General features: G+C 51.2%; 1 protein-coding gene across 1 annotated transcript; it reads right to left on the reverse strand.

Annotated features, from left to right (window-relative positions):
• Nucleotides 1-4,757: 4,757 nt before the first annotated feature.
• Nucleotides 4,758-7,830, reverse strand: LOC309889201 (uncharacterized protein). Its single transcript, XM_082781957.1, has 3 exons — nucleotides 7,723-7,830; nucleotides 6,720-7,532; nucleotides 4,758-6,150 (listed from the first exon to the last, which is right to left on the reverse strand). The coding sequence occupies exons 2-3, from the start codon at nucleotides 7,528-7,530 to the stop codon at nucleotides 5,327-5,329; spliced, it is 1,635 nt and encodes a 544-aa protein (XP_082638083.1). The 5' UTR covers nucleotides 7,531-7,532; nucleotides 7,723-7,830; the 3' UTR covers nucleotides 4,758-5,326.
• Between the last annotated feature and the right edge of the window lie 6,349 nt (nucleotides 7,831-14,179).

Consider the following 14,179-nt stretch of genomic DNA (forward strand, 5'->3'; position numbering starts at 1 on the left):
CATTTCTGCACACATGGAGATGGCAGACACACACTTTTGCTGTTTTCCATGGTTTTTGCACACTGCCCAGGCACTAGATTTTAGAAAATCCAGCCCTGCCTCATCAATCCTTGCTTTTTCCCTGATGCATCTCACACCGAGACCTCACAGCAGAAGACTTGGCCTCAAACCAAGCACGTGGGATTCACAAAGCACAGCTCCATCTGAGCCAAAAAAAAAAAAAAAAAGAAAAAAAGAAACTCTCCCACAGATCAGTCAGCTGTGCTGAGCTCAGCTCCATGTCATCCCCCATCAGCTGAATATCCAGCAGCCCAAAAACACCTATCCATCTGGATTTCTCCCAAAAGAAATTGAGGTGAGAAGGTGCGAGTGTGCATAGCCAAGGGTGCTGGGCTCGCCCTTCATCTCACCCCTGTGTGCTCCCCCATCAAGTTGCTCCCCATGGAGCTGTTCTGTGCTGCCACATCTGCTGCCAACAACTCAGCGGTGGGCGGTGGGATGTCTCCTGACTCTTCTTAAGCGGTGGCAGATGGTTTAGCAAATGGTTGAAATACTGCTTTTTTTCTCGATTGCTCAATAGCTTTCACTTGCTTTGAGCAAAGCCAAGGCTGGTGGTGGCATCTGGGAATCACCTGCTAAGCACAAACACCGACGTGTAACTCTAGAGATGCTCTGTCACAAAAATAAAATCATAATAATAATAAATAAAAGCCCAAGAGGAGATTTAACGGGACTAAAAAACAATTTTATTCTTTTTAAAGATGAGTTTCAGTTGCTCCTGAACAGCCTAGCAGTCAGCAAATTGACTTTTGATGAGTAATTCCTTAAGAAAAGGAGGTGGAAAATCATGAGGTGTGCACACAGAAAACTCTTTTAGGAGAAATCAGAATTTCTACTCAGGCTTTGTCCTGAAGATACCAATCAGAGAATGGGGTTTATACGCATAGACCAAAAATAAGGGCTTTTCCACCCACTTTGCCTGGCTCTGACTAAACCCAGCTTGAAATAAATCACCATGAATATTCAATGCACTGTGGGAGCACTGGGTCCTCGCCACAGAAGTGTAGAAACCTTGGGCAGAGTGGTGCAAGGATTTGGTGTTCAAACCTGTGCAATGGAACAAAATTGTGTGAACCTGCCATGGAACCAATGTGAAAGGTGAAAAAAAAAAAAAAAAAAAAAAAAAAAGAACACTTAAATAGGAGGGAAAAAAAAATAAATCTTTAAAAGCTTTAATTCTTAGTAAGTTAAAAATGTGCTTTTCCACATCTTACCTGTTGACCCCTTCCCTAGCCAATGTTTTAGGGAATTCAGCTGTTCTTTATAAATATAGGAAGAAGAAAAGCAGCTGAAACTCTGCTGAAACTCAGATAACATCCCACAGATGTTACCTGAAGAAGAGCGGGTTCCTTTCCTTATGAGGTGCTAGTGGTTTAGGGTTGGACTTTTAGGTCTCACCAGCTCCGGATGGGCTGACCCCCTTCTTGCACAACGTTTTCTCCTCCACATGCAGTTTCTGGTGGGACACCTTGGCCTTGTAGCTCTTCCTGCACACTGAGCACTTACAGGGAGCTTCTTCCATATGGCTCCTCTGGTGGGTGAAGCACTTGGAGCCCTTCCCATTTTCGGGACATTTATAGAGTCTCTCCCCGCTGAGGGTCCTCTGGTGTCACACAAGGTCAGAGCTACTACAGAAGCTCTTCATGCAGTCCAGGCAGCTGTAGGGTCTCTCCCCGGTGTGGAATCACCAACGAATAAAAAGGTTGGTGCTCTGGGTGAAGCTCTTCCCACTGTCCAAGCAAATATTTGGCTTCTCACACGAAGGATAATTTAATTAAAGGGAAAAAAAAATAATTATTAAGGAAAGATTATTATTAACTAAACAATTTAACTAAAGGGAAAAAAAAAAAAAAAAAGGAAAGGGGAAAAGGGAGGGGGAAAGGGAAACAAAACAAAACAAAACAAAGGCTATGTGGAAGTGCAGAGGAAAGAAATTACTCTCTACTTCCCACAACTGAGCAATGCTTGACCACCTCCTTGAAGCAGGGCCTCAACACACGTAGCCGGTGTTCAGGAGGAGGACCGACGTTTTCACAATGAGAGCCCTCCCCCCCACACCCCACCCCTTCTTCCTTTTTCCACCTTTTATTGCTGAGTGTGACGTCATATGGTATGGAATATCCCTTTGGTTGGTTTAGGTCAGCTGCCCTGGTGATGTTTCTTTTCTCACTTTTTTTGCCCACCCCCTAGGAGGGTTAGAGAGAGGCCCGATGCTGTGCCAGCACTGCTCAGCAGCAGACACAACACTGGTGTGATACCACTGCTGTTCTAGCTCCAAGTGCAGAGCACAGCACTGTATGGGCTGCTGCAGGGAAAGTTAACATCCCAGCCAGACCCAATACAGGCCATTTGCTTCTGCCTGCTGGGAATCAACTGGTTGGGGTGGCCACCAGCACCTGTTGGTGGAGAACAGGGACAAGATGGGAGCTGACCCACAGAAAATCAAGGGTCTCCACATCCCATTGACCTTCTCATCCCATTGGCCTTCCAACCCCATTGGCCTTCCTACCCTGTGCACTCTCTGATCCTATTGACCTTCCCCATCCCACTGACCTTCCCCACCCCATTGACCTCCTCCCACATTGAACTTCCCCCTCTATTGACCTTCCCATCCCACTGATGTTCATCCCATTGACCTTCTTATCCCATGCACCTTCCAACCCCATGCACCTTCCTATCCCATTGACCTTCACTCCCGTATTGATATGCCTATCCCAGGCACCTTCCCATCCCATTGATCCTCCTACCCCTTTGACCTTCCCACCCCATGAGCAGCTTTCACCCAATTCAACCCACAGAGGTTTGTCAAGGACAGACCTTGAGGGATCCTCAAGGGATGGGGAGTGGAGCAAATCTCCAGATGCCTCATGGGTACGTGCAGGACCTTAGGATAACAGCATGGGAACCATTTTCTGTGCGTGGCTCCATTCTCCCTCTTCCCAAAATTCATTACCAGGATGCAGGAAAGGCTTATCCAGGGAAGGGAGAAATTTGGAGGAAAAACACCTATTTTGAGTAAAGGGTGGTTACCTGGTGAGGCTGTGTTCTCAAAGCTGTTCTGCTGGGTGTCCTGCAATAGAAATTTCAGCTTCTCAGCCTCTTCCCCTCTACAGACTCACTGATGCACGATGCAGCAGGAGCTCATGCTGAAACCCTTCCCGCACTCAGGGCACTTGTAGGGCCATTGACCCATGTGCAAGTGCTGGTTTCAGGTCCAGTTTCTCCTCCAGTTGAATGAGGGCCCACAGTCAGCACATACATAAACCTTTTTCTGGGAGAAAACTAGTGGCTGGGGCTCAGTTTCCCTAATGCTGCCTGGGCTTCCCCCTTGGTGGATCCTTTCTCCCAATCCCTTTTCCCTGTTATGGTTCTCCGAGGCTCCACCATGCCCCAGCTCCTCTCCATCACCCCATACCACCCCCAAGCCTTGTCTCACCTTCTCCTGGACCTTCTCAGGATTTCTCTTTTCCTTCTTGCTCATCCTCCCCATACCTGCAAGAACCCCACAACCATGATGTGCATGCAACCCTGCTAAAACCCCAAGGGAAGGTTTGGCCATGCAGCCCCGTGCATCCAAGGTACAGGACAAAGTGGGTGACAGAGGAGCTGCAACCTCAAACAAAACCCTTACAGGGCGAAAAGATGGGAAGGGGCTCAAAGACCTTGCTGGATCACCCACATACACAAAAATGTATTGCTTAGGCCATTATCTTTTCTCCCAGCATCTCCCAGCCAAAATTAGACAGGGTGCTTCTGTAAAGTTGCACTTCAAGGGGGATTTGGCTCAGTTTCTTAGGAAAACAGGAAAGAAATCAGTGTGGGTTTGCATGAAGTTGCCCACCCCAAGCCCTGGGCTGCTTCCCCAAGCAATTCCTCAACCCCAGAGGCTGCATCTCCTCCCCTCTGCACCCCCAAAAAGGGTCAGAGCAGTCCAGCTCCATCCCCATGCAGAGCCCACGCTGCCCACACTTCACATGGAAACTGTCCTGGTTTCAGTTAGGACAGTTAATTTTCCTCCTAGCAGCTGGTAGGGTGCTGTGTTTTAGATTAGGATGAGAAGAGTGCTGATATGCTGGTGTTTTAATTGTTGCAGAGCAGCGCTTACACCAAGCCAAGGACATTTCAGCTTCTCGCTATGCCCTTCCAATGGGCAGGCTAGGGGTACAGCAAGAGCTGGGAGGGGACAGACCCAGGACAGCTGACCCAAACTGGCCAAAGGGATTTCTATACCATCTGACGTCAAATAATATATAGGGGTGGCTAGCCGGGGTGGCGTGGCCGGGCTGCTCGGGGTTAGGCTGGGCATCGGTCAGCAGGTGGTGAGCAATTGCATTGTGCATCACTTGTTTCGTACACATTATTAATAGTAGTACTATTCTCATCATTATTGTTATTATTATTGTTGTTATTATTATTTTCCTGTCTTAATAAACTGTCCTTATCTCAACTCAAAGGCTTCACTTTCCCCTTTCTCTCCCCCATCCCAGAGAGGGAGAGGGGAGGGTGAGCAAATGGCTGCGTGATGTTTAGCTGCCGGCCAGGTTAAACCACAACAGAAACCCATCAGGATTTTATTAAGTGAAAAAAAAAATAAAATCTAAACATAAAACAATAGTGAAAAGAAGAACATTCGACCCTTTGCTTGATGCCAAGAGGGTACAGAAACAGCATTCCCCTCCCTCCATGGAGCAAGAAAATCCCCCCCACTGCCTGAGATTTCAACAACCCCTCCATCACTGAATGCTTGAGTGCTGCTCATGAGCATTAAGCCCAGCCTGAAAATAAGGGGGGGAGGAGAATCTGACTTGCAATCTTTTTTTTTTTTTTTTGGCCCAGAAATGCCCAACAAGGTCGGCTTGATCAGACAGTGAATGTGATCCTTCTGCTGCAGCTGTCTCACCAGGCGTCCCTGCCTCCTCTGTCTCACGTGGGAGGACCGGCGTGACTGCCAGCATCCCTGGGGAATAGCATCACCGTTGCCAGGAGGACAGCTTTGATAAAGATTTCCAGCGTGCTGATCTCCCTGCAGGTCTCCCAGCCCTGCAAAGGCTTCGGGAGCCACACAGACCTGATCCAAACAAGAGGCAACGCAGCAGGGAGGATGCTGTCCGAGGGGGACTTCCTGAGCTTTGCCTTCGGTCCCATTTCTCTTCTTCTGGGAGGCTTGGGGAAGAAGAACCCTGTCCCAAATGGTGCTGGAGCATCACCCAAAGCTTGTCCTTATAGCAAATTCTCCTTGCAGGGCACAATCTGCTCCTCTTGCATCTTAATGCATGTGCATCCTCATGTGGGACATCAGGGAAATCTTGGTCCTGTAGCAATTCCCACACTTGGAGCACCTGTAGGGAGTTTCTCCTGTGTGGGTCCTCTCATGCTTCAGGCATTTAGTGCTCATGGTAAAGCCCTTCCCGCACTCATGGCACCTGTAGGGTCTCTCCCCAGTGTGGATCCGGTAGTGAACAATCAGGTGTGAGGTGTTGGTGAAGCTCAGCCCGCACTCGGGGCATTTGTGGGGTCTCTCCCCAGTGTGGAGCTTCTTGTGCTGGTTGAGGTTGGAGCTGCGACTGAAGCACTTCCCACAGTCAGAGCAGAGATAGAATTTCTCAGATTTGTGAACCGAGCTCTGCTGTCGGAGCTTGGTGCTGTCACCGAGTTTTATCCCACTGTCGGGACACTTGCAGCACTTCTCCAGCTGGTGGGAAGCGAGGTCGGAGCTGTCATCAGAGCTGTTCCCACACTCGGGACACTTGTGGGGCTGCTCCACCATGTGCAGCTGCTGGTGTTGGCTCAGGCTGTTGCTACAGTCAAAGGTTTTCCTGCAGTTGGCACACTCGTACGTCTGCCCTTCAACACAGATACCTGGATGCACACCCGACTCTTTGGGATCCTCCAAAGTGCCTTCAGGATCATCCAGATCCCCCTGCCCTTGCACAGGGCATGGCTCCACTTCTGACTGCTCTTTTAGAGCCTCATCCTGCTCAGGATCCTGGCACGCAGCCCCTTCCTCCATCCTCATGCTGGGGCCATTTGCTTCTGTCTGCTGGGAGTCAACTGGTTGGGGCTTCTCCTCTTTGTGGCTACCAGCACCTGCTGGTGGAGAACAAGGACAAGATGGGAATTGGCCAACAGAAAATCAAGGGTCTCCACATCCCATTGACCTTCCCATCCCATTGACCTTCCCACCCCATTGACCTTCCCATCCCATTGACCTTCCCACCCCATTGACCTTCCCATCCCACTGACCTTCCCATCCCATTGACCTTCCCACCCCATTGACCTTCCCACCCCATTGACCTTCCCACCCCATTGACCTTCCCATCCCATTGACCTTACCGTCACATTCACCTTCCCACCCCACGCACCTACCCATGCCATTGATCTTCTCATCTCATTGAAATCCCCACCCCATTCACCTTCCCACCCCTATGCACAGCCCCAGCTCAACCCACGGAGGTTCTCAAGGATAGACCCACCATGGAGAATGGAGCTTTGCTCATGGGTACATGCGGGACCTTAGGATAACAGTATGGGAACCATTTTCTGTGCATGGCTCCATTCTCCCTCTTCCCACAATTCATGACCAGGAGGCAGGAAAGGCTTATCCAGGGAAGGGAGAAATTTGGAGGAGAAAACACCTATTTTGAGTAAAGGGTGGTTACCTGGTGAGGCCGTGTTCTCAGAGCTGTTCTGCTGGGTGTCCTGCGATGGAGAATCCTGCTGGTCAACCTTCTCCACAAGATGGACCTTTTTATGAGCATTACAGCGGAAGTTCTGGGTGAAACCCTTCCCGCACACGGGGCACTTGTAGGGTTTCTCACCCGTGTGCACCGTCTTGTGGCGGACGAGGTCAGAGCTCTTGCGGAAGCTCTTCCCGCAGTCCCGGCACTCATAGGGCCTCTCGCCCGTGTGGACGCGGCGGTGCATGATGAGGTACTGGTGGCGGGCGAAGCGCTTCCCGCAGTCGGGGCACACATAGGGCTTCTCTTCGGTGTGCACAGACTGGTGGGCGATGAGGTGGGAGCTCTGGATGAATTTCTTCCCGCAGCTCAGGCACTTGTAGGGCTTCTCTCCGCGGTGGAGCATCTCGTGGATGAGCAGAGGGGAGCTGTCGTTGAAGCCCTTCCCACACTCGGAGCACTTGTAGGGCCGCTCGCCCGTGTGCAGGCGCTGGTGACGGACCAAGTTATGCCTCCAGTTGAACGTCGTCCCGCACTCGTTGCATTTATACGCTCCCTTCCTGCGTTTGGCTTTCACCTGTGGCTTTCTTTCGCCTCCCGTGCTTTCCTGCTCACCTTCTTGCAACCCCTGCCTGGCTTCGTGTCCTTCACAGCTTTCTGAGCCTTCGCCGTGCCCCAGCTCCTTGTCCTCTTCATCCTCCTCATCGTCTTCTATCACCACTATATCTTCCCCCACCTGCACGTGCACCGTGTGCCTCACCTTCCCCTTTTCATTCTTGCTCATCCTCTTCATCCCTGCAGCAACAGAGAGAAGACCTTGATGCAGCCGTGCCCGCTCCCGCGGCACTCATCCTTCTAGGCACCTGCCAAATCCCTCCCCAAGCCTGCCATGCCACAGCTTCCCCCACCCCGTCCCCTCTGTCCTCACCCCTCCACTCCCTTAATTTTTTTTTAATTTTTTTTTTGGGGGGGGGGCTCAACCCACCTGCAAGGTGTGTTTCGCTCCGCACCCTCGAACCGCGCGTCGGGGAGGAGGGATGCGTGAAACCAACCCGCTCCCAACGGGATGGGGGGTCGGGGGGCCCTGGAGGACCCCAACCTTGTACCGCCACCCCCCTGCTTCACACCCCCAGACCTTTTCCCCAGCTTTCCACCCTCCCCCGCTGCAGCCTCCGCTCGCCCTTGTCCCAGCCCCTTCCTGTGTCTCTGCACACCCAACCGGGCTGCAACCGGCCCCGAGCAGTGCTGCAGAGGGGGCTGCGGTCATGAGGGGGCTGCGGGGGGGGCCGGGCATCCTCCCTGCTTTGCTTTATCCCATGATCAAAGCCAGGAGGGAGAGCAGCTCGGGGGGCGGGGGAGGGAATCCTTCAGGGTGCAGCCCCCGTCGGGGCTTCCTGAAAATTTGGGTAAAAAAAAAATGGGTTTAAGGGAGAGCTTGCATCTCGCGTAGGGTTTGCATTGGTGTCTGCAAATTGAATTTGCTGTTCGGGCTGGATTTTGTGACATTTTGCTTTTAAAAGAGGCTCACAAGGGATGTCAGGGGAAGTGGGGGGGGCGATACCAAATTCCATGAAACCAAAAGCAAAATAACAGGACTCAACTGGAGAAGCCAAAATGTGGTTGGGCTTGTGGAAATTAAACCTGGGGTTCAGTTTATTGGGATGAAACAGAAGAAATCCTCCTGGGTTTGCAGGTGAGGAAATGCTGGTACCGACAGAGATTTGCTCTCATGGAGATGTTCTTTAGGAGAGCCAGAGCATGGGGTAAGGCTGGTTTCCAGTTGGGAATTATTTTGGCGTCGTGGTTTCTAAGGCTGGTTGACTTGTCCTTGGATGTTTTACCCAGAGATGGGCTTGGGTTGCACAGCAGCATGGGGTGCATGGGTTGGATAAAGCAATTCCCTGACCCCACAGGCTGCATCTCCTCCCCTCTGCTTCCCTGGATGGGCCAGAGTGGGTAATTTGCAAGGAAACTCATCAGAATTTTATTAAATGTAAGAATACGTAAGGCAGTCGAAGGAAAAAAATAAAAGAGGAAAGAACAAAGGGGAAAAAGACAAAGAAATAATGTTCCCCTCTTTGCTTGCTACAGAGAGTACAAAACCTGGCTACTGCCATGGAGCAAGAAGATGCTTGAGATGTTCCAAATCCCCCAAATGCTTGAGATTGCACAAATTAACAGTGCCCACAAGGTTTAACCTCAGCCTGAGGCCAAGATGAGGAGAACATCACTGAAATCAGCTTCTCTGGCCCCAAAATGCCCAACGAGGTCACTAAGATGGGACTTGTGTTGGCTCCTCATCCTCATCCTCGTCCTCATCCTCATCCTCGTCCTCGTCCTCGTCCTCTGCCATTTCTTGTTCCACCTAGTCTTTGAGATTTCCCTTTCCCTTCTTGCTCATCCTCCCCACAGCTGTGGGGATGAGAACCCTGCCTGCAGCAGTGCCCGCTAAAACAATGCCAAAAGGTTGGATTTGATGATCTTAGAGGTTTCTTTCTGACCTAAAATTCTGTGATCTTGTGGAAATCCCACAGGAGGGCTTCGCCATCCAGCTCCACGTGGAGTTGTGGGGTGGAGGGGCTGCCCTGCACCTGGACCCAAAGCCTTGCTCCATCATCTGGTGTTGCTCATGCATGGGCTCTCCGTTCCTCCCCCCCCAAAAAAAAAAAAAAAAAAAGAACCTCCTGGGGCTCAGCCCCACATTTGCTGCTTGATTTGGGGCATCAGCATCCACTGAAAAAAAGGGAGAAAGGGGGGAAAAAGGAGGAAAATGGGGGGGGGGGGGGGGGAGAAAAATAGAGGGGAAGGGGAGAAGGGGAGGAAAGGAGGAAAACGGAGGGATAGAGATGGGGAAATGGTGAATAGGATGGGAAAGGGGAAGAAAAAGGAGGGGAAAAGGGAAAGGGAAGGAAAGAGGGGTGAAAAGGGGGAGAAGAGGGAAAAAGGAAAGGAAAAGGGGCAAACAAGGAGGGGAAAAGGAGGAAAATGGGGGGAAAATGGATAAAAAAAGGAGGGGAAAATAAAAAATAAAATAAAATAAAAGGGGAAAAAGAGGGGAAAGGGGAGAAAGAGGGAAAAAGGTAAAAGAAGGGGAAAAGCAGGATGAAGGGGGAAAAAGCTGGGGAAAAGGGTAAAAAAATAGAGAGGGAAAGGGGGGAAAAGAGGGGAAAAGGAGAGAAAAGGAGGGAAAGGGAAGGTAAGGGTGGAAAACGGAAAGAAAAGGGGGGGAAAGGGAGGAAAGGGGGAAAAGGAGGAGAAAAGGAGGGGAAAAGGGTGGGAAAAGAGGAAAAAAGGGGAAAAAGGGTGGGAAAATGGGGCAAAGGAAGGGACAAGGTGGGGGGCGGGGGAAGAAGGAAAAAGGGGCCAAAGGAGGCGAAAAGGGGGTAAAGGGTGCAAAATGGGTTCGGGGTAGAGCGGGGCAGCCCCTCTGCTTGTCCCCAGGGATGGGGGCTCCCCCCAGTCTCCGCCACCCCCTCACCGGTCCCCGTCGTCCGCCCTTGTCCCAGCCCCTTCCTGTGCCCCCGCAGCAGCACCGGGCTGCAACCGGCCCCGAGCAGCGCTGCGGGCACGGCGGGGGGGGGAGGCTACAGGGGGGGCCCAGGCATCCCCCCCGCTTTGCTTTATCCCATGCACAAAAATCCCTGGGGAGCATCCCTTGGGTGAGCATCCCAACAGCGGGATTTTGGGTTAAGAAAGGGGGAAAACCGACCTCCGTGGCGCTTTTTATTTTTTTTTATTATTTTTATTTTTATTTTTATTTTTTTGGTGGGGGGAGTAGTGGGATCTTTGTAACGGAGGGATGCTCCAGATTTCTCGCATGGAACTGAACGTGGAATAAACAGAACTGCCATAATCAAACAGCTTGGGAGACGTGTTTGGGATTTAAGGGGATCCTCCAGCATTTTTTTTTTTTTTTTGTCTCCAGCATTTAGAGTTCAGAATTGGGAAGGGTTTGGATCGAGATGGTCACTGGGGAGAAGGGAAAGACCCCCTAGACCCCATCCTCTCTCATTTAATGACATGGTGCAAACACCTCCGGGCAATACCTGAGCCACCACCATGTTATCAGCTCTCACAAACCAAACCCACATCAGCTTAGGGCCACCAGGAGAAAAATCCTGCAGCAAAACACATGAAAGTGAATATTTGGGTCAAAACAGAGTGATGTTTTTTGCGCTGAGTGGAAAGAGGAGGATGCGATGTTGGAGGGAAGTGAGAGTGTCAAGCAGGACTTGGGAGTAAAGCTGGGAAGTGAACAGTACATGAATCTGAAAGGCTGCATGGAAAAGTATTTTCAGCATTATTTTATAGAGAAAATAAAATTCAGAGTGCTTCTGTTTACTAGGCAGTGTTTCCTCCACACACACATTTTTCTCTGCATGGACCCTATGGAGATGCTGGGAGGGTCTTGGGTGTGATGGTCCCATGAGCGACGCAAGACCCCTGCCTCCCACCAAAGGCACCTAAGGCAATCTCCTACATGGCTGCATCCATACTTCAGACCCAAAAACCCTTGTTCTACCCCAAGAAACACCTTCAAGGGGCATCAGTGTCCCCCAGACATCTCCAGATTGCCCTCCTGAGGTCACTGGTCACAGGAGACCAAGGCGGGGGCACCACATCCCTGAAATTTCTCCCCCTCAGGAGAAATTTCTCCCCCTCGGGACACCGGGACAGGTTGCCCAAGGAAGCCAACGGGTGGCCCCGTCGCTGGAAGAGCTCGAGGTTGGACAGGGCTTTGAGCACAGAAGCACACAAGGGTTGGGGTTGGAAGGCACCTCCACCTGCTCCCAGCTCAACCAGCATCGGGATGTCCATCTCCAGGTGGCTTGGAGCATCTCCAAGGTGGGAGACACGCACTGGGAGCAACCTCATCAGGTGAAAGGTGCAATCTTCAAGGGTCCTCCCAACCCACCCCATTCTATGGCCCCACAATCCGTAGCGCATCGCCCCCCACGCACGCCCCCTGCTCCTTGCCATAGTCAGAGCACTCGTACAGCCGCTCTCCCTTGTGGATGAGGAGGGGGGTGACCAGGTTGGAGAAGTCGCCAAAGGCCTTCCCACAATCCGGGTGCTTGTAGGGTCGTTCCCCGGTGTGGCCCCGCTGGTGTCACCTCAGGCTGTTTCTCCAGCAGAAGGCCTTGCCGCACTCGGAGCATCCATGTGCCTTCTGCTTGGCTTCTTCTGCTTGGCTGGTGGCTTTGTGGGCATCCTCCGCACCGGCCTCCTGCCTCACCAGCCTCCACTCTGGGGTATCGGTCTCCAAGTCCTCCTCTGGCGCTTGCTTGCGCTCCGCTTGGGTGCTCTGAGTGCCTGTTGGGAGAGACAAAGCCATCGCCCTGACTTGTGTGAGCAGAGCGGGGTGGAGGACTGGACCTCCACGAGCAGAGGATTGAACGTCCAAGAGCACAGGACTGAACCTCCACAAGCAAAGGGCCGAACCTCCATGGGCAAAGGATTGGGCCTCCAGAAGAAAAGCACCACACCTCCATGGGCAAAGGGCTCCACAAATAAAGGATTGGGCCTCCACAAGCGAAAGATTGGGTGACCGATCCATACCATGGTGTCACCCATTCCCACAGTGTCACCCACCCCTTGGTGTCACCCATACGCCTGGTGTCACCCAACCCACGATGTCACCTATCCCCTTGGTGTCACTCAACGCATGGTGTCACCCATACACATGGTGTCACCCAACCCACAATGTCACCTATCCCCTTGGTGTCACCCAACCCATGGTGTCACCCAACCCATGGTGTCATCTATCCCCTTGGTGTCACTCAACCCATGGTGTCACCCATACGCATGGTGTCACCCAATCCACGATGTCACCTATCCCCTTGGTGTCACCCAACCCATGGTGTCACCCAACCCATGGTGTCACCCAACCTATGGTGACACTCCCCCTTGGTGTCCCCCACTTGATCTCCCCCCCCATGGTGTCACCCATCACCAAACCTACCCGGGCAGCTCCCAGACTCCCCCTGGGGTGAGGGTGGGTGAAGGAGCCCCCCCATTAACTGGAGGACACTGCCCAAACCCCCCCAGTTACCAACAGGGAACTACCAAGTGCCCCCCAAATACCAGCAGCTGCTACCCTGGACCCCCCCTTTATTTCCAAATCTTGCCCAGACCCCCCCAATAAAATCAGGGCACTGCCCAGACCACCCATTACCTATGGGGACCTATTTAGGACCCCCCCCATTAATTATGGGGCACCGCCCAGCCCCCCCATTACCTATGGGGAGTTATTTGGTACCCCTCCATTAATTATGGGGCACTGCCCAGCCCCCTCATTACCTATGGGGTCCATCGCCCCCCCTCCATTACCCCCATTGCCCCCCCCGGCTCCCCCCACCCGGTATCTGCAGGGAGCCCCGAGCCGCAGGCCCGCCCCCCCCCCGCGCCTCCCGGTTGGGCTCTCCCGGCCCCTTCCCGCGGCCGTGCAGGCGCGGCCGGGCTGCACCAAGGCGGCGGGGCCGGGGGGGGGCCGGGGCTCCGCGCCCCCAACGGGGGAAAGAAACGGAATAAGGAAATCAAATTAAATTAAATTATTGGTTATTTCTTTAAATTTAATTTTAGAAACATAAAAAAAAATAAAAAGAAGACAATTCAGAAATGATAAAAGCAATCACAAATGAACTCCCCCAAATATTAAAAGATGAAAAGATATAAATGGAAAAAAAAAAAGAAGATAAAACAAAAATAAAAAAGCAAACAAAAAATAAATGAAAACCCGAAAACAAAAGGTAGACATATAATAAAAATTTAAATTAAAAAATAAATAGAAAATGAAAGCAAAATGTAAAAATTAAAATAAATTAAATTAAAATTAAATCCCCCAAATTAAAATAAAAATTAAAAAATGAAACCCCCAAAATTAAAGAAATAACAAATAAAAAAGACAAAGACAAAACTACAAAAAAAAAAAAATATTAAAAATTATAATAAAGAAATAACCAAATAAATAATTTAAAAGTGTTTTTTTTTAAAAAGTAAAAAAGAATCAAATGCAAATTACACAAATGAACAGAAACCCCCTGAAAATAAAGAAATAAGGAAATTAACCAAAACTAAAATTAGAACCCAAAGACTGACCCCCCCCCCCCCGGCCACGGGGTCCCAATTTTGGCACTTTCTGGCTGACCAAAACCCTGGGTTTTGAGGCAATTCTGCCCCAAACGGACACGGGGGGGGGGGAGGAAAGGAAGAAACGCCCCAAAAGCGGGTGAATTATCCCCAAATTTTTATTCCCCTCTGAGGGATGAAATCCCTTCTCCTCTCCTGCTCTTTGGGGTGAAAACTGCCCTTTTTCTGCGCGCTCAAAAATCCCCCAAATCCATCCAAAATGGGATTTTTTTTTTTTTCTGGGGGGGGGGCGGTTCCCGAATTCCACCCAGCAGGATGGGTGCCCCCACTCCCCCAACCCCAAAGTGTGGGGC

The sequence above is a fragment of the Aythya marila genome (genome assembly GCF_965140915.1).
Source record: "Aythya marila genome assembly, chromosome: 33".
Lineage (NCBI taxonomy): Eukaryota > Metazoa > Chordata > Aves > Anseriformes > Anatidae > Aythya > Aythya marila.

Coding starts and splice junctions, on each gene's coding strand:
- LOC309889201 (XM_082781957.1), bottom strand. CDS start 7,530: ATGAAGAGGATGAGCAAGAATGAAAAGGGGAAGGTGAGGCACACGGTG. Junction 6,151..6,719: donor TGAGAACACGGCCTCACCAG/GTAACCACCCTT, acceptor GTTCTCCACCAG/CAGGTGCTGGTAGCCACAAA.